Source organism: Nyctereutes procyonoides, unplaced genomic scaffold (assembly GCF_905146905.1).
Source record: "Nyctereutes procyonoides isolate TBG_1078 unplaced genomic scaffold, NYPRO_anot_genome, whole genome shotgun sequence".
NCBI lineage: Eukaryota > Metazoa > Chordata > Mammalia > Carnivora > Canidae > Nyctereutes > Nyctereutes procyonoides.
This window is the reverse complement of record NW_026575125.1, coordinates 107,472,000-107,490,471: the sequence shown is the minus strand read 5'-3', so window position 1 is coordinate 107,490,471 and position 18,472 is coordinate 107,472,000. Positions and strand designations below refer to the sequence as shown.

The 18,472-nt window shown below is 45.0% G+C and overlaps 1 protein-coding gene across 3 annotated transcripts in view; it reads left to right on the top strand.

The window, feature by feature from the left end:
• ATP11C (ATPase phospholipid transporting 11C) overlaps positions 1–4,125 on the top strand; it is a 182,319-nt gene extending 178,194 nt beyond the window's left edge. For all 3 annotated transcript variants that reach the window (XM_055337932.1, XM_055337931.1, XM_055337930.1), the window contains one exon: positions 1,377–4,125. Coding sequence is in view for 1 of the 3 variants with exons in the window: in XM_055337931.1 (XP_055193906.1) it covers positions 1,377–1,439 (63 nt within the window). In the remaining 2 variants the exon portion in view is untranslated. The remainder of the gene's footprint in view (positions 1–1,376) is intronic.
• Positions 4,126–18,472: the final 14,347 nt, after the last annotated feature.

Here is an 18,472-nt window from a genome sequence, read left to right as displayed (position 1 = left end):
CCTTCAAAGTCTTTGACCCTTTTATCCTAGATGGCCCTGTCCTAGGTTGTATGGTGCATTTTAACTATACTGTTTCCAGCTAATTCTGTATCCCCCTGGATTGCTTTCTTTAGCTTGGGCTGTGGTTTGGGAGACTAGGCTGGGTAGCAGACACTGCTTCTGCTTTTGGCCTCTCCAGGGCCTTAAATCCTACAATAACATAGGACTAGGAACGTAGAATTGAGAAAGTTTTATCTTTTAAACAGTTGTTTTATTTTTAATGTATATTTCTTCCAGAAATATCTTTGCACATAGCATTATTTTTTCCTCCCAGGGAAAACATTTGGCGAGTAGTTCGGCCACTGAGTTTGTCCCTTGATAGGAGAACTGTGTGACTCCTTTTCTAAGCTCTCAGTGTGAATGGCAACCATATTTTGGTTAGGGTCAGTCACCGTGACCCTGCTACCCGAACTCTTAGGAAAATAGGGAACATGAAAGAAATGGAATGTAGTCTAGAGGACTTCCAGTCCGAACATGGCAAGGAAAGTGCACCAATATGGGAAGAAAATAGCATACCCCTTCAGGACCCTCTACTACTCGTGTCTTAAAAGGTTGGATTTGAGAGTAGAGAATTAAAGTTAGGCTCCCTCCCAGGACAGAAGGCGTCCACTTCTCAACATCCCTGATTGAGACTCTGTGATCAGTTGGCTTACCACACACAGTCCCTGTTATAGCATTTGAAAATGTTCATAGGACAGCAAAGAATCTACAGATTTAGGAAAGTTTCTGTGGTCACTTTTCTTAAAAAAAAAATGATGAATAAGAAAAACAGAAGTGTCAGTTGACTCATAGATACATGATCTACCAAAAAGAAAATGAGCTCCAACATTATGAGGAAGAAATATGTTTCTTCCAACAAAGGAAAAATACTTTTACACCAGTCTTTCAAAGTTGAGGATATCTTGAGATTTTTCTCTGTCAAAATTTACGCATCCTCAAAAACAATAGTCAGTTCATTCATGCACCATGTCCCAAGTACCTGCTATGCGCCAGATGCTACACTAGATGCTGGAGATGAAACGAAGATGGCCCTATTTTCAAGGAGCTCGCAGACTAGAGGGTCCTTGTGGGGACAATGACAGGAGAGCCCTGGAGTAATCCAAAAGCACAAAGCAAGTCTGAATCTATTCAGTTAACAAATGAAGAAGGGATTAAAATCTGGTTATTGTGTCCCTTTTTTTTCCCCCTGCATGTGAATAAAACTTGGCACTCTAAGATAGTTCCTTTACTCTCATACCAAAATTTACTACTTGATTTATTTTTGAAAATGCTAAACAGATGGCTTCACATCATTGTTAAAATAAACCTTTTAACTCTGTATATTTTAAATTTTTCAGAATCCGAATCTTGAACTGCCTATGTTATTGTCCTACAAGCATATTGACAGTGATTACAGCTAAAAAAGAAAGCAGGAAGAAACAACTACAAAAAGTTATCATCTCAGGATACTCAATATGCAACAAGTTAAACCACTCTCTGATGTCTGGGGGTTTAGAATCAATGTCCATTAAAATACCAAATGACTCTCTTAAGCATTTACAGTTATTGTTAAGTAGCCGTTATGGCCAAAGCTCTAAGTTATGAATCATACGAAAGTTGAAAGCACGAATAATTAGAATTACTGGCTTTAGATAGAATAATATAACTACCAAATGGGTGCTCCTTTAACCCATGAACTCTGTGAATGGATCTAAATATAATAGTATAAAGTAGAAGTCATAAATGGGAATGAATAGACTTTGCTAATATTACTTTTTTTGCCTGGCAGAAGAAATAGGCTGTTTGGATCACATTTCTTGTTCCTGCTGAATGATAATCTTAAATTATTTTTTTTCAAACATGTGAAAGGAATACTTGAAAATACAAGAAGACTAAATGGTATCAGTGCATCAGAATAGTTAATCCTTTCTTTTCACCCACATGCTAATTTTGTCTTCATAGAATTGCCTTGCCAAAAAAATACCTTGAACCCTTATGTGGAAAGAATGTTCATCCTAGATATTTTTGTGAGAATCAAAACAATTACTTATTTTATTTTTGTTCTTCTGAATTTAGTCTCACTTAATGGGTATGTGGCTACTAGATTTGAAAATAAAACATTTCCAATCACTTAGTAAAAGTAGTCCCTCAAAAGAGTTAAGATATAACAGATTTTTCCAATATTAGTTTTACTGGGATCTGAGGTGAGATAGGCAAAGCCATAATTACAATAAAAATAAAGCCATCCGAACATCAGTCTTCTATAATTTTCGTAGAGAGGGTAAAAAATAGCTTATTTCAAACTGTTAATGGTTATTTTTTTGAAAGAGGCTGCATTTGTGTATATATGCAGCACTTTTTTTTTTAACTTGCCAATTTGCGAAGGAGGGATCCATCCCAAGACAGTGATTCAGCCTACAGAGCCATGACTCTGAACATGAATGTTTTCTCTCTTATCAAACATGGTTAGGTGGTGATCTGACTTTAAACCATGAGATTCACCTTAGTAAAGTCCTCAACTTACTGGACTAGAAGGAGGCTTTAGCCTCCTGATGAGTTCACCTAAAACATAAAAATAAATGTGAAATGTCTTTATTAAATGTTAAAATCAAACACACTTTTTTTTGGATATAAATGGCTACATTTGACTACTAGATTGAGATGGGCTCTTAAAGAATGTTTCCAGGGGCGCCTGGCTGGCTCAGTCGGTGGAGCATGCATCTCTTGGATCTTGGGGTCGTGAGTTCAAGCCCCACGCTGGTCATAGAGATTACTTTTTTTTTTTCAGTGTTTTCCTAGCAGTTTCCATTTTTGGTTGTCTTTCTGACGTGCCCATACTACTATTAGTGTTTATATTGTACCTTGATTTAGAAAAGTCTTGAATTCAGTCTATACCGGTGTATTTATATGGTCCGTGTGGCACATTTGATTCCTCTCTATTTTGTGTAAATGTTTAGGCGTAATTTTTCTTAAGTTCAAGGAAGGACATAATTTCAGTCATCAGAAACCATTCCAGCGTTCTGACCCTTTTTCATTATTTCATTTGTTCTCCTCTATCAGTGTTACTTTTAGAGTATTTTGTTAGGTGTCATTCACAGCTTACCCAAGTGTGCTGTGTTCCGGTAGCCCGTATTAGAGGTGATCCACTGAATGCAAAGTCTATATTCTTTGCCTACTCCAAAGAGCTAAAAAATCAGACCCAGAAAAGCTTTTGGTGTCTTTAGTTGTTCTTGTTACAGTTGTTGCTGTGGTTACTGCTGTTTTACGTAAGTACTCTAAGGACTGTGAATACAAATGAGAGATGCTCAATATAGAGAAAGGCTCGTGTAACGCAAACCATTGGAGACTGCCATAATCAGAATAGCCAGGGTAGTGGAAATGTAACCAGTGGCATATAAAATTCCTTGCAGCCAGGAAGAAAGGTGACTACAGGGGATTTAGAGTCCTGTCTCAGCTACACATTATGCTGCAGCTCAGATTCATGATGGTGATGAGCATGGCCTAGATCCTTGAAAGGGACCTGACTTCCTTTTTGAAGGAGATTTTATCAATGAGCTAAAAAATGGCTAGCATGGGTTAGCAGATGTAATAACTCGAAGTAAGCCGTCCTACAGTATTCCTAGCACTACAATCTAACCACCTTATTTTGTGACCGAGAAAGTGGAAAAATGTAATAACAGGATCATATATACCCATCATTTGAACAACTTTGAACTATCAAGGTGTCCTTGTGATTTTCACAACTGTTGTCCATTGTTTGAAGGTGTAACTTACTAAACGTAAAACATAAATTCCATATCTACAACATCTACACCAGCAACAGTATAAATGTAGGCCTAAATTTGCAAAATTCATAATTTAGTGATGGAATTTTTTAATAACATGCAGTATATAAATGTGCAGATTTTATGCAAGTGTTAACGAAATCATTTTTCAGCTTGCAAAACGGGACTGCAGTATTACATTTTTCACTTAAGCAATTTTTTACATCTACGTTGTTGCTTTCTATAATGACTGTGAATGCCATCTTTTATGAATGCAACTTGCCTTTTTCATTACAGAAATTTTTGTTTGATGTATCAATAAACTTTGGTATGATATGATTGATATTTTAGCCTCTTTTTTGGAAAGGTCTCAGTTTGACATAAAAATACGGAAGCAATATGGTGACAGGAAATAGTCTTTAATTTCCTGTTTGCCTGTTTCTATATGTGTTCAATTGGCATTCTAGGGCAGAACCTAATTTGGAGAGGTTGTAGTTCTTCCGGAGGTTTGGAATGAACCTGTCTGCATAAAGTTCAGCCAAAACAGTAAATATATACTGAAAGTCTCCTAGTGTGTACTTGGTGGTGTGCTTTCGGCTGCCCGCACATTGGAGGTAGTGTGATACGTGGTCGGTGTCTCCATCTCATTGAAATCATTTGAGTCTTAAGAATCCAAACATGCAGCAGTTTTACAGTGGCTTGAAATTTGGTCCAAAGGTGTGTGTGTACACCTGCCTCTCCCTGCCCCCCTCCCCACCACCTCCCAATGTTGCTCAGCCTGCGCCTAAGACCTTGTGAAAACACTGCTGTCCTTGACTGTTAAAGTTTCCCCACAGTAGCTGGTTGCATTACATTTTTACACTTTAGTCTCTGTGTTTTTGTAGCCTTTGATCCTATTAAGCCTTTGACCTACATTTAGCGAATTTCCTTTTTATTTTTATTTTTTGGTTTGGTTTTTATGTTAATTCCAGCATAGTTAACGTACAACGTTACATTAGTTTCAGGTGTCTCCTTGTTATTTTTTTGGTAAGTGGGAAATGTGCAGTATTTGGAGGTGAGACCTGAGTTAAAGTTTCAGCTTTGTCACTTCGAGCCATCTTCCTCACAGACTCACATCTCGCTCCTGAAATGGTGTCGTGGGGGTGAGGGCTGATCAAATGAGGTAAAGAGATCCAAAATGCCTTGTAAAAAAATGCCTTGTAAAATACCATTATTCGGAAGAAATCATTGCTATTTTTATATTAAGGGTTTTGATCTCTTTCATGAATAATTGACATTTACCAAATTTTTATAGATGTAACTATGGTAGATTCTTTCCACTGTCTTGGATTTAATTAGTCTGTGCAAGCTTCCTCTCCTTCCCCCATCCAGCTTTGTGGGAGCTGCCTCACTGCTGAGTCTACCCAGGATTGGCCAATAAAGTAAGCATTGTGAGGAACTGGGTGGCTTGGCCCCTTCAAACAAGCAGCACATGGAAAGGTTAGGGGCCGAGGTTATCACTATGGTTATTCAGTGCCTGTGTCCCCGCTCAAGTGCTGGCTGCATACTAATGAAGCTTGAAGGACCCAGTGCTGAGGACAGTCAGAAAAAAACAGGGACTAATCATTTCACAACTTTGTAAAATTAATTTGACACATTTTTTCCCAGCAATTTAGGGGTAAGGGAACATGGGCTCAGTTCCTAGTATGTGGATCTATCATGCTGAAGAAATGTTGCTCATCAATCAAGCAGGTCCTCGTCTCAGGGGCGTTAGGAGCAAGTGCCAGGAGCTAAAAGGAATAGTACAGCTCTTGGTGGACCACAAGGTCTTTGGCCCTGGCTCTTCGTGTGGAAAGAAGCAAAGGATGTTCATGGTTAAAATGCCTGCTGCTTCTGTGGTCTCTTCGTCAATTTGCCAGGATGTATTTCCTGCCAATAAAGCCACTAAAGTCACAACTACTCATATTAACACTTAAACACTTAAGCACACTTAAGCACACACTTACTGTGTGCCAGGCACTGACTTACCTATGAATATAAGTATGCCTTTAATAATTCACACAGTCCTGGGGTGCCTCGGTGGCTCAGTGGCTCTGTCTGCCTTTGGCTCAGGTTGTGATCCCAGGGTCCTGGGATCGGGTCCCGCATTGGGCTCCCCACAGGGAGCGTGCTTCTCCCTCTACCTGTGTCTCTGCCTCTCTCTGTGTGTCTCTCGTGAATAAATAAAATCTTTACAAAAAATAATAATAATAGTAATTTAGACAGTCCTACGAAGTAGGTACTAACATTTCACCATTTGACAGATAAGACAACTGAGTCACAAACCAAGGTCACACAGTGGTAGAGCCAGTTTTCTTTTCTTTTTAACACAAACGTATTCTCTTACAATTCTGGAAGTCGTAAGATCAAGGTATGTTTTTCCTGGAAGCTCTAGAGGAGATCTCTGCTCCCTTGTCTTCCAGCTTTCAGAAGGTAATGTGATGGGGCACCCAGGTGACTGACTCAGTTGAGCATCTGCCTTCGGCTCAGGTCATGATCTCAAGGTCCTGGGATTGAGCCCCACATTGGGCTCCCTGCTCGGTGGGAAGTCTGTTTCTCCCTCTCTGCCCCTTTCCCCCTTCCTGCGACCCGCCCCCACCTATACACACACACACACACACACACACACACACTGACACACTCTCAAAATCAAAAAACAAGGTAATGTGATTCCTTGTCTCATGATCCCTTCCTGATCCATCTTCAAATCTCTGCTCTCTGCTTCCATGGTCACATTTCTGAATCTGACCCTCCTGCCTTCCCCCTGTGATTACATGGGATCTGTGTGGATAATCTCTCCATCTTGAGATCTTGAAGTCCCATCTGCAGTGTCCCTTTTCCCATGGAAAGGTGACATATTTACAGGAATTAGGAAGGACATGCACATCTTTGCAGGGCAGGTATTCGGCATACCATACCATCTCAGCCGGGGACTGGAAGGTCTTCCAGGTCATGACACTAGGAAAGTTCTGGGCAAGCCTGGAAGGTTGGTTGCCCTTAGCAAGGGGCCCTTGTTCCAGAAAGACATTTCTATGGACTCTTGGGGAAGTGGAGAGAAAAGATGGATACAAATAAGAGAACTGTCAAGAAAACAGTGTTTTTCCAATAACAGCATTTAGGAGAAAAGCAACGTTTAAGCAGTCCCACCCAGCACTACCTGAGAACCAGTTTTTTTAAAAGATTTATTTTAGAGTATGCACAAATGCACACGAGTGGGGGGAGAGGCAGAGGGGAAGAGTCTCAAGCCCCAACCTGGGGCTCTCTCACAGCCCTGAGAGCATGACCTGAGCCAAAATCAAGAGCCAGATGCTTAACCAACTGAGCCACCCAGGTGTTCCAGGTGGTGGCGGTGGTTTTAAGTAATCTCTACACCTAACGTGGGCTCGAGGTCACTGCGTGCTCCGTCAGCTGAGCCAGCCAGGCATCCCCAATAGAGGCAGATTTTGAACCTAGGCCTTCTGCTAGAGTCCGTGCACTTAACCAGGACGCTATCTCCATCATGATACCACCCCTGGTGGCATGAATAAGCAAGCCATCACAATATTAGTGCTAATTACTAATATTAACCATAAGAACGCATGACCAAAACTGAGGGGTAATTTTACACAGTAACTGACCAATAATCAAAATTCTAAGGATTGGGGCGGGGGGGGGGGGCGCTTGGCTGGCTCAGTTGGTAGAGCATGCAACTTGATCTTGGGGTCATGAGTTCAAGCCCCACGTTGGATGTAGAGCTTACTTAAAAAAATAAATAAGCAGATTTTTAAAATAAAAATGGGGCAGCTAGGTGGTTCAGTTAAGCATCTGACTTTGGCCCTTGTCATGACCTTGGGGTATCGGGCTCTGTGCTCAGCAAGGAGTCTGCTTGGAATTCTCTCTCTCCCTCTGCCTCCCCCCACTCATTCTCTCTCTCTCTTTCAAATAAGAACTTGAAAAATAAAATTTAAAAGAAAAAAATCACAGGGGCACCTGAGTGGCTCAGTTGGTTAAGTGTCTGCCTGCAGCTCAGGTCATGATCCTGGGGTCCTGGGATCAGCAGGGAGCCTGCTTCTCCCTCTCCCTCTGCTCCTTCCCTGTTTGTGCACTCACTCGCTCGCTCTCTCTCAAATAAATAAAATATTTTTAAAAGAAAAAAAATAAAGGTGGGGGTGCCCGGCCGGCTCATTTAGTAGAGCATGCAACTCTGAATTTCAGGGTCAGGAGTTCAAGCCCTATGCTGGTCATGGAGCCTACTTAAAAAAAATGTATACAGATGATGAAAGACCAATATTAGGGAACACCCAATGAAGGAAATGAAGATGACATAAATAAGTGCAGTGTGTGGTCCTCAGTTGGATCCTGGACCAGAAATTGGACATTGGTAGGGTAATTGGTGAGTTTGACGGTGGTCTACAGGCTGTATGCAGTCCTCGGTTATATCAACGTTAAATGATTTTTGAAATTGTGACTATGCATTTTGTAGACTCTGAGGAGAAAGTATATGGGAATTTCCTTGTACTATTTTGCAGCTTAGGTCTGAAATTATTTCTAAGTTATAATTTGAAAAATAAAAGTTAAAACTCAATAAAGCAGGGGCACCTGGCTGGCTCAGTCAGTAGAATATGCAGCTCTTGATCATGGGATCATGAGTTCAAGCCCCACGTTGGGTATAGAGCTTATTTAAAAAGGAAAGAATGCAATAAAGCATAAAAATATTAATGAGACAGGACATTAAATTGAGCTGACTGTAGAGTACGAAAACTGTTAGCTATTATCTGTATGACACTTGGTGGAATGCTTTTACATACCTCATTTCATCTCCTCCACAGCCCTATGTGGAGATCATTAAACTCCAGATTCTTACCCATAAACAGGCTCAGGGGCACCTGGGTGGTTCAGTGGGTTAAGCACCTGCCTTCAGCTCAGGTCATGATCCCAGGGTCCTGGGATCAGAGCCCTACATCGGGCTCCCTACACAGGGGGGAGCCTGCTTCGCCCTCTGCCCCCCCCAACATGCTCACTCACTCTCTCTTTAATAATCTTTTTTAAAAAACAGCTGAGGCTCAGATAAGCTCATTATCTTCCCTGGTCCCTCAGGACTGAACCCAGGTCTGACCCAATGCAGTTCTGGCTACACCACACTGCGGTTTGTCCAGGACCCCAAAAGCATGTCCTGCAGAGTCTAGAATGACCCAAAAGCAAATCTTCCTGTGCCATTGTACCCCAAATGAAACCATGAACAGGGGTCATGCCATTGCTCTTAGTCTGGAAAAGGGCAGCCTCAAAATGCACCAGGCCTGGGGGGGCTCCTGGCTGGCTCCGTAAGGTGGAACGTGTGGCTCTTGATCTCTAGATTGTGGATTTCAGACCCCCGTTGGATGGAGAGATTACTTAATAGAGTCTTTAAAAAAGAAAAGAATGCCCAGGCCTGGGTTTTCCCTTCCATCAAGTCTGATGGTGTTGAACTGGGTTTCCCTCCAGTAGAGTCATTCAGGGTTTCCCAGGTAAGGTTTATCCTACCCCTGCTTCCTGCCATCTGAGTGAGAATACAAGCCAGCTCCTACAATGTTAATAATGAGGCATCAGGTGAGCCACCTATACCCGCTTTCTACAGGATGTGCATCCCTGGGGTGCCTGGGTGGCTCAGTGGGTTAAGCAACCGGCTCCTGATTTCCGCTCAGGTCCTGATCTCCGGGTTGCGAGATCAAGCCCCACATCTGGCTCCTTGCTCAGTGGGGAGTCTGCCTTTCTCCCTCTGCCCCCGCCCTTCTCCCCATTTGCGTACCCTCTTTCAAATAGATAAAATCTTTTTTTAAAAAAGTACATACATCACTTAACACAAGAACATGAGAATATGGCCAGCAGTCTCCATCTGAAATGACTCTACCCCACTCCTATCCAAAGCCTGCCTGAGATTATTGTTACTCAGCATTTTCCAAACTGGGTTTGGAAACCTTAGAGCCCCGGGAAATGTTATTAGGTGTTCCTTGAAAAAGTGGGTTCCCTGGCTAAATAGCCCCGGAAGCTCCACATGTGGCTGTACCCTATCGGACAGGTTACGATGCATACTAGAACAGTAAAGTCTACGACAGATCTAGTATTAAAGAAACCCGTATGAATTGGTTGAACCCACTGTGTTCCACACCAAGGATCACTTTTTGCGTAGACCATCTGACAGCAGGTCGCTGGACACGGTTTTCATGGAACACCTTTAAGAAATCAAGCAGTCACTAGGTTCTTCACGCTGGTAATTGAGTCACACTCTCCCCGCTCGATGGAGTTAATCTTTGTGATCTGAAGATAGTTACCGAGCCAAAAGCATCAGTCCAGGTCCAAACTGGTTTTCCAAACTGGAAAACCTACCACTACATGGATTTAAAATAAATGGAACTTGGGCGCCTGGGTGGCTCAGTCGGTTAGGCGTCTGCCTTGGCCTCAGGTCATGATCCCAATGTCCTGGGATCGAGTCCTCCTGCATCAGGCTCCCAGCACAGCGGGAAGTCTGCTTCTCCCTCTGACCTTCCCCACTCTATCTCCAATAAATAAAATCTTTAAGAAGTAAAATAGGGCACCCGGGTGGCTCAGTCGGTTAAGGGTCTGCCTTCAGCTCAGGTCATGATCCTGGGGGCCTGGGATCAAGCCCTGTATCCGGGCTCCCTGCTCAGCGGGGAGTCCACTTCTTCCTCTCCTCTGCCCTCCCCGACCCTGCTACCCTCTCTCTTGCCCTGTCTCTCTCTCAAATAAATAAAAGTCTTTAAAAGTAAAAAAATAAATGGAACTTAATACAGAGAATTACATCTTGGCTGAGCTAAAAAGCCAACTGGATCTCTATGCAAAGCAATCCAGAGATTAGAGTAGAAGCCCAGAACCTCTCTTAGGGTTGAGGGGACACAGAGGAGGTGAAGATCTTGGAGCCAATGGCCTGGTCATTTGGCAGAAAAGAGAGTCATGGGGATTCCCGGTGGCTCGGCGGTTTAGCACCTGCCTGCAGCCCAGGGTGTGATCCTGGAGACCCGGGATCGAGTCCCACGTCAGGCTCCCTGCATGGAGCCTGCTTCTCCCTCTGCCCACCCCCCTCATGAATAAATAAATAAAATATTAAAACAAAAAAAGAAATGGGAGTCATGGTGGGCCTGTCTGCAGCAGCTGGAACCACAGCACAGGTTCAGACGAGGCCTGAGGTAGAGACACCCGGGCCCCTGCCACCTGCCCCCAAGCCTCCAGCTAGGGCCTTCCATTGGCTGGACCCAGCTGGACGCCAGCTAACATAGAAGCCTGGGAAACAGTTTGAGGGGGTCATCCCTATCCCAGTACAGAGCAGAGCTGGGAAGGGTGAGGAATGCTTCTGAGAGAAAATAGGCTCAGAACTAGCACCTCGGGGTGCCCGGGTGGCTCCATTGAGTATCCGCCTTCGTTCCGCTCCGGTCATGATCTCAGGGTCCTGGGATCAAGCCCCTCATCCGGGCTCCCTGCTTAGCAGGGAGTCTGCTTCTCCCTCTCCCTCTTCCCTTCCTCGCCTCTGATGCTCTCTCTGTCAAATAAATAAATAAAACCTTAAAAAAAAAGAACTAGCACATCAAGGATTTAAGGAGCCACATTCAAATTTCATACACTAAAAAAAAAGAAAAGAATAAAACAAATTTCATATACTTGTCTATAGACATAAAAGATAAAACTTTAAGGACCTAGATTTTAGCCACTTGATAAATGTCCCCTTTTATGTATCTCCTATGAAGAAAATGAATGTGAAGAAACTAATCTGAACTCCTACAATATATTTAGTGTGATACAGGTACTGTTTTAGGGACGCAAGATTAATGGAAGTAGAAGGCCCTTGTACAGCCTTCCCATTTAGTAACCATAGAGACTCATGGGCATTGAAAAAACAAGCTTAGGGCCGCAGGGTGGCTCAGTGGGTTAAGCATCTGCCTTCGTCTCAGGTCACAGTCCCAGGGTCCTGGAATCACGCCCCGTGTCGGGCTCCCTGCTCAGTGGGGACTCTGCTTCTCCCTCTCCCCACTCATACTCTCTCTCACTATCTCTCTCTCTCAAATAATAAAATCTTAAAACCCACGAGCTTATAAACTAGAGCTAAATGAAAGAGTAAGTGTATCTAGATAAATTCACCCACATCTTATTCAGAACTCAAAACAATTCACAAGGGTCTGGATAAAAAGCTGCAATATTAATTGCAAAGGGAATAAGTTTCCTGACCTCCAGCCATAAAATAGGAACTCACTGTCTATGAAGTACATGGAATAGGGTTTTTTTTTTTTAAGATTTTTATTTATTTATGAGAGACAAAGGCAGAGGGAGAAGCAAGCTCCATACAGGGAGCCCGACGTGGGACTCGATCCCGGGACTCCAGGATCACGCCCTGGGCCGAAGGTGGCACTAAACCGCTAAGCCACCTGGGCTGCCCTGGAATAGGGTTTCTGCTTCTCTTTCCACTCACTCAAGTAGCCAACTGGTGAGCCCGGAGAGGGGATATTTATTCTCTCTCTCTCTCTCTCTCTCTCTCTCTCTCTCTCTGTCTCTGTGTGTGTGTGTTCAGCCCACCTTGGCCCTTTCTCTTTCAGAGCTTCCAGCTTGCAGGCTACTACTAGGTGTTTTTTTTCTCCATTCTTGAATCTTCCACGCAGGAAGCCCATTGCGGGTAGGGAACCAGATTGGCAGGTGGAAGAGGTGGCTTCAGTCTCTCAGCCACTAGATCTCTGACTAAATGGATAAATTCAGCTGGGGGAAGGTCATTTGGATCTCAGTCTAGGCCAAGCTTTAAAATGCACCTTCATAAAAAATAATAATAAATGAAAATAAAATGTAACTACAAATCGTAAATGGTTATTTTGTCCACTTTGGGCACTGCTGTATTTTTTTTTAAGATTTTATTTATCGGACAGCCCGGGTGGCTCAGTGGTTTGGTGCCCGCCTTGGGCCCAGGGTGTGATCCTGGAGACCGGGGATCGAGTCCCGCGTCAGGCTCCCTGCATGGAGCCTGCTTCTCCCTCTGCCCGTGTCTCTTTCTGTGTCTCTCATAAATAAATAAATAAAATATTATTTTATTTATCTATTTGACAGGGAGAGAGAGTGAGCACACAAGCAGGAGGAGCATCAGGCAGAGGCAGAGGGGGAAGCAGGGAGCCCGACACAGGCCTCGATCTCCAGACCCTGGGACTGAGCCACCCAGGCGCCCCAGCGCGGCTGTATTCTTAAGTGCCCTACAGCAGTGCTGGCCTGGTCAGTGGTATTTAACGAATTTGTGCTGAATGCATACATTTTATCTCTGAGTGATGCCCGAGCCTGTTTCCCAACTGGCTCTGACCTCAGAGGGGAGAAAAAGCTAATACCTGGGGAGAATGTTCTTTGCCTTCCCCCGTATGCAAAGGACAGCCCCAGCTCATCACCTTAAAAATGTATAGCGCCAGAAAAACAAAGTGACCTGCGCGTACGTCTGGCTTTTGTGTCCCAAAGGCAGATGGTTAAGAAGGTGGAAGGGTCGCAGGGGAGAGAGAAAGGGGATTGCAGGCGCACGGTGCCCTGGAAGGGGACCTGGTGCCAGGCCTGTCCGCACCCTGCCGGGAGGAGAAATGGGCCCGACTCTTGGAGGGCAGGGTGCAGGCGGCGCCTGTGCACTTTTGGGGAGACGCCAGAAGCAGAGGACGACAGCGGGGTGCGTCCAGGCAGAGAGGACCCCTGGAGAAGACCCCGAGCCTCACCCTGGCAGGGTCCAGAGACCCCCTGGCTGTAGGGGACGCCATGTAGCCGGGCCCATTATTGAGGACCAGGGAGGTGCCCTTCCCCTCTGCAGCTCCTTGACACCGCCCTAGCTCCGGGAGCTGTAGGGTACCCCTAAGCACAGGGGGACCCCAGGAAGGACACTTTTCATTCATTCATTCATTCATTCAGCCACTCATTTATTCAGGCAGCCCAGGAGGATGGGTGCTGGGCACCATCAGAAATTTTTTTTCTTAAAGATTTTTTTTTTTTTTATGATAGAGAAAGAGAGAGAGGCAGAGAGAGAAGCAGGCTCCACGCCGGGAGGCTGACGCGGGACTTGATCCCGGGACTCCAGGATCACGCTCCGGACCAAAGGCAGGCGCCAAACCACTGAGCCACCCAGGGATCCCCCAGAAATTTATTTTTAAGTGTATTTATTGAGCACCTCCCCTCTGCATTTGCTGCATTTCCTTAACAGGCTGCCTTTCGTGTAATTTTTTTTTTTAAGTAATCTTTCTGGGGGCGCCGGCGTGGCTCAGTCGCTTAAGCATCTGCTTTTGGCTCAGGTCATGATCTCGGGGTCCTGGGATCAAGCCTCAGCAGGGAGCCTGCTCCTCCCTCTCCCTCTGCCTCTCCCCCCGATCATATTCTCTCTCTCTCTCTCTCTCTCTCTCTCTCTCTCTCTCTCAGATAAATAAAATCTTAAATAAATCAATAGTTTTTAAGGCACAGTGGTACCCACATCTGGGTGCTTGGCTTTAAGAGGATCCTGGCCTTCTTTCCATCATCTGCCTGACACCTCGCCTGCTTTCATTGTCGGCTGTCGCCTCTTACTACTTTCTTTTTTTTTTTTTTCCTTTTTTTTTAATATAAATTAATTTTTATTGGTGTTCAATTTACCAACATACAGAATAACACCCAGTGCTCATCCCGTCAAGTGTCCCCCTCAGTGCCCGTCACCCATTCACCCCCACCCCCCGCCCTCCTCCCCCTCCACCACCCCTAGTTCATTTCCCAGAGTTAGAAGTCTTTATGTTCTGTCTCCCTTTCTGATATTTCTCACACATTTCTTCTCCCTTCCCTTATATTCCCTTTCACTATTTTCATATTCCCCAAATGAATGAGAACATACACTGTTTGTCCTTCTCCGGTTACTGTGGCCAAGTTCAAAAAGGGTGTTGCCTGAGTTCTCCTCTGGGATTTTGATGGAATCTTGTCTCACATTTAGATCTTTCATCCATTTTGAGTTTATCTTTGTGTATGGTGCAAGAGAGTGGTCCAGTTTCATTCTTCTGCATGTGGATGTCCAATTTTCCCAGCACCATTTATTGAAGAGACTGTCTTTCTTCCAGTGGATCGTCTTTCCTCCTTTATCGTATATTAGTTGACCATAAAGTTCAGGGCCCACTTCTGGGTTCTCTATTCTGTTCCATTGATCTATATGTCTGTTTTTGTGCCAGTACCACACTGTCTTGATGAACACAGCTTTGTAGTACAACCTGAAATCTGGCATTGTGATGCCCCCAGATATGGTTTTCTTTTTTAAAATTCCCCTGGCTGTTCGGGGTCTTTTATGATTCCACACAAATCTTAAAATAACTTGTTCTAAGTCTCTGAAGAGAGTCCATGGTATTTTGATAGGGATTGCATTATACGTGTAAATTGCCCTGGGTAAAATTGACATTTTCACAATATTAATGCTGCCAATCCATGAGCATGGAATATTTTTCCATCTCTTTGTGTCTTCCTCAATTTCTTTCAGAAGTGTTCTATAGTTTTTAGGATATATTTTGAGAACCATTTGAATGGTAAATGGTTCTCCAACCTTTTATTTTCAGGTTGTAGGTGTCCTTCTGTCTAAAATGAGTCTCTTGTAGACAGCAAATAGATGGGTCCTGTTTTTTTATCCAGTCTGAAACCCTGCGCCTTTTGATGGGGTCATTAAGCCCATTCACGTTCAGAGTTACTATTGACAGATATGAGTTTAGTGTCATCATGATATCTACTTTCTGCTGCGTGTGGAGGTTGCACCCACTTCCCTCCCTGAACCCTCCCCTCCCCCCACCCCCCTTGCTCTTTGAATCAGAGCACGTGACTGAGCAAACCTGCAAGTGAGCCAGTGCATCGGAAGGGGCTGCGCTGAGCTCCCTTCCCACCCCGACGCCCCAGGAAGCCCATCTCCAGGCCTCTCCCACCCCTGCCCGTGCCCAGCATCTCCTGCATGAATTCTAAGGTGTCCCCACTTGCCTTGCCCTCTTGGGGCAGCTCCACGGGGCACCCCTCTTCTTTCTGGCTTCTCTGCTGCAAGCCCCACCGCCCAACAAGCCAGGCTGTCCCAGGCGCCCCGGGCGCTGCTGAGCAGCCCCCCGGCTTGCCCCCCCCTTCAGAGATGAGATTAGACACTGCATATACCGTGATGAGGGACAGGCTGTCTGGGAGGGAAGCCCTGAGGGGTCTTGGCTCTTTTTTTTTTTCTTCCTGAGGATTTTTCTGAATGAAGTTTATGGACTTTAATACATAGGATTTGACACAACCATTCGGATGGCTCGGAAACGTTCTGCTCCTCAGTGTGTTTGAGACAGTTCATGTTGCCCAGTAAGTGATTTCCCTTTTTTTTTTTAAGATTTTATTCTTTTTTTTTTTTTAAGATTTTTATTTATTTATTCATGAGAGACACACACAGAGAGAGAGGCAGAGACACAGGCAGAGGGAGAAGCAGGCTCCATGCAGGGAGCCCAACAGGGGACTCGATCCCGGGTCTCCAGGATCACACCCTGGGCGGAAGACGGCGCTAAACCACTGGGCCACCCGGGCTGCCCAGGTAAGTGATTTCCAACCAGTGATGTGACACTGAATTTTATGATTTGCTACGTCTAGGTGTGGCCGAGGGTCAGTATGATATAGCGGACACAGCGTGACATAATGGCAAGAGTACCGGAAGCAGGGCGATCTGAGTTCAAGCTTCAGCTCAGCCAAGTACAGATCGTATGACCTTGGGCAAGTCACGGTCTCCTGGGGATCTAATCCGTAAAATGGGGTCAACATACCTACACTGAGTGTGGAGAGGATTGTATGAGACCAGGCATGTTCAAACACCTAGCACAGCTCCTAGCCTTAGCACATACTAAGAAATTGTAAAACATCAATATTTTTATGCAACCTTCGAATGGAAAGTAACCAAAAATAAACTTTGGGGACGCATCCAATTCAACCCCTTAATTTCACATAGAAGAAAACCAAGGTCCAGGTGCACCCGGGTGGCTCAGTCAATTAAGCGTCTGCCTTCGGCTCAGGTCATGATCCCAGGGTCCTGGGATCGAGCCCTGCATTGGGCCCCCTGCTTAGCTTGGAATCTGCTTCTCCCTCTGCTTCCCGCCCCTGCTTGTGCTCTCTCTCTTTCAAATAAATAAAATCTTTAAAAAGAAAAGAAAAGGGGGCAGCCCAGGTGGCTCAGCGGTTTAGTGCCTGCCTTTGGCCCAGGGTGTGACCCTGTAGACTCAGGATCAAGTCCCACATCGGGCTCCCTGCATGGGGCCTGCTTCTCCCTCTGCCTGTGTCTCTGCCTCTCTCTCTCTCTCTCTCTCTCTCTCTCTCTGAAATAAAGAAATCTTACCTCTCCCAGTTTCCAGTGGTTCCAGAAGTTTGTGGTTGCAGCCCTCCAATCTCTGCCTCCACTTTCACATGGTCTCTTCTCCCTGTGTTTCTTTGTATCTTTCTTATAAGATTTGTCCTTGAATCTAGAGCCCACAGGGAGAACCCTGGATGATCTTGAGATCCTTGATTTCATCTGAAAAACCTATTTTACCAAATAAGGTCGCATTCACCCATTCCAGGGATGAGGACATGGACGTATATTTTGGAGGCCACCATTCAACCCACCACACCCTCCATCCCATAATTGTACAAATGCTATTGGAGCATAAATTCAAGGCATTTTAATTTACCCAGGTTTTATGTCTTGTTGGTTTTCCCAGGTCACACCAGCTCATTTAAAAATTATATCACAGGGGAGCACCTGGTGGCTCAGTGGTTGACTTGTCTGCTCAGGTCATGATCCTGGGGTCCTGGGATCGAGCCCCACACCGGGCTCCCTGCGGGGAGTCTGCTTTTCCCGCTCCCTCTGCCTGCCCCTCTGCCTACTTGTGCTCTCCCTCTCTCTCTCTGTCAAATAAATAAATTAAATATTTTAAAAATAAATAAATAAAAATCATATCACAGTGTGATGACTGTACATTTGACAGCACTGGGGAGCCTGGCTGGTTCAGTCAGAAGACCATGTGTCTCTTGAGCTTGCAGTCATGAGTTCGAACTCCTGGTTGGGTATAGAGTTGACTAAAAAAAAAATAATAAGCCTTAAAAATAAAGAAATACACTTTAAGATAACATTAACAATTAAATAGAAATCACATCACAATGGTAACAGTACGGTGTCTTGCTGATTTTGCACTGACCTGCTACTGTAGGACCTCTGATCACCCATCAGTCATGTCTCCTGCAGGCTGCCATACATATCCCATGGCCTCTGAAGGTTTCCTCTGCTCCCACTTGGCCTCCGACCGTGAGGCGTCCCTGCCCACAAAGCTGCTGTGAGGGAATCACACTCATTCCACTTTTCACTGGGGGTGCCACCATGTGGATGATGCCACCTTGATGCCACTGTCCTGGAGGGAAGCCCTCCTTCTACTTCTGTGCTCCCTGAGCGATCTCCCCCGTGCTCCCTACACCTCACATGGAGAGCCCATGGGCCTGCTCCCTCCTGGGGCCTGAGCCAAAGGACAATCTGAGTGCTACCACATTTGTCCCGTGACCTGGGTTAGGGGCCCGGGCTCCTGCTCCCATCCCTGGCCGCGCTTCCCTTTTCATGTCACTTGTTCAACAGCTTCCTTCCCTGCCGGTCTGCAGCCTCCACTGGGGGCGGTGACCGAGGTCAGTTGTGTTCACCACTGTGTCCCCATTGCTCAGTGTAAGGCCAGCCA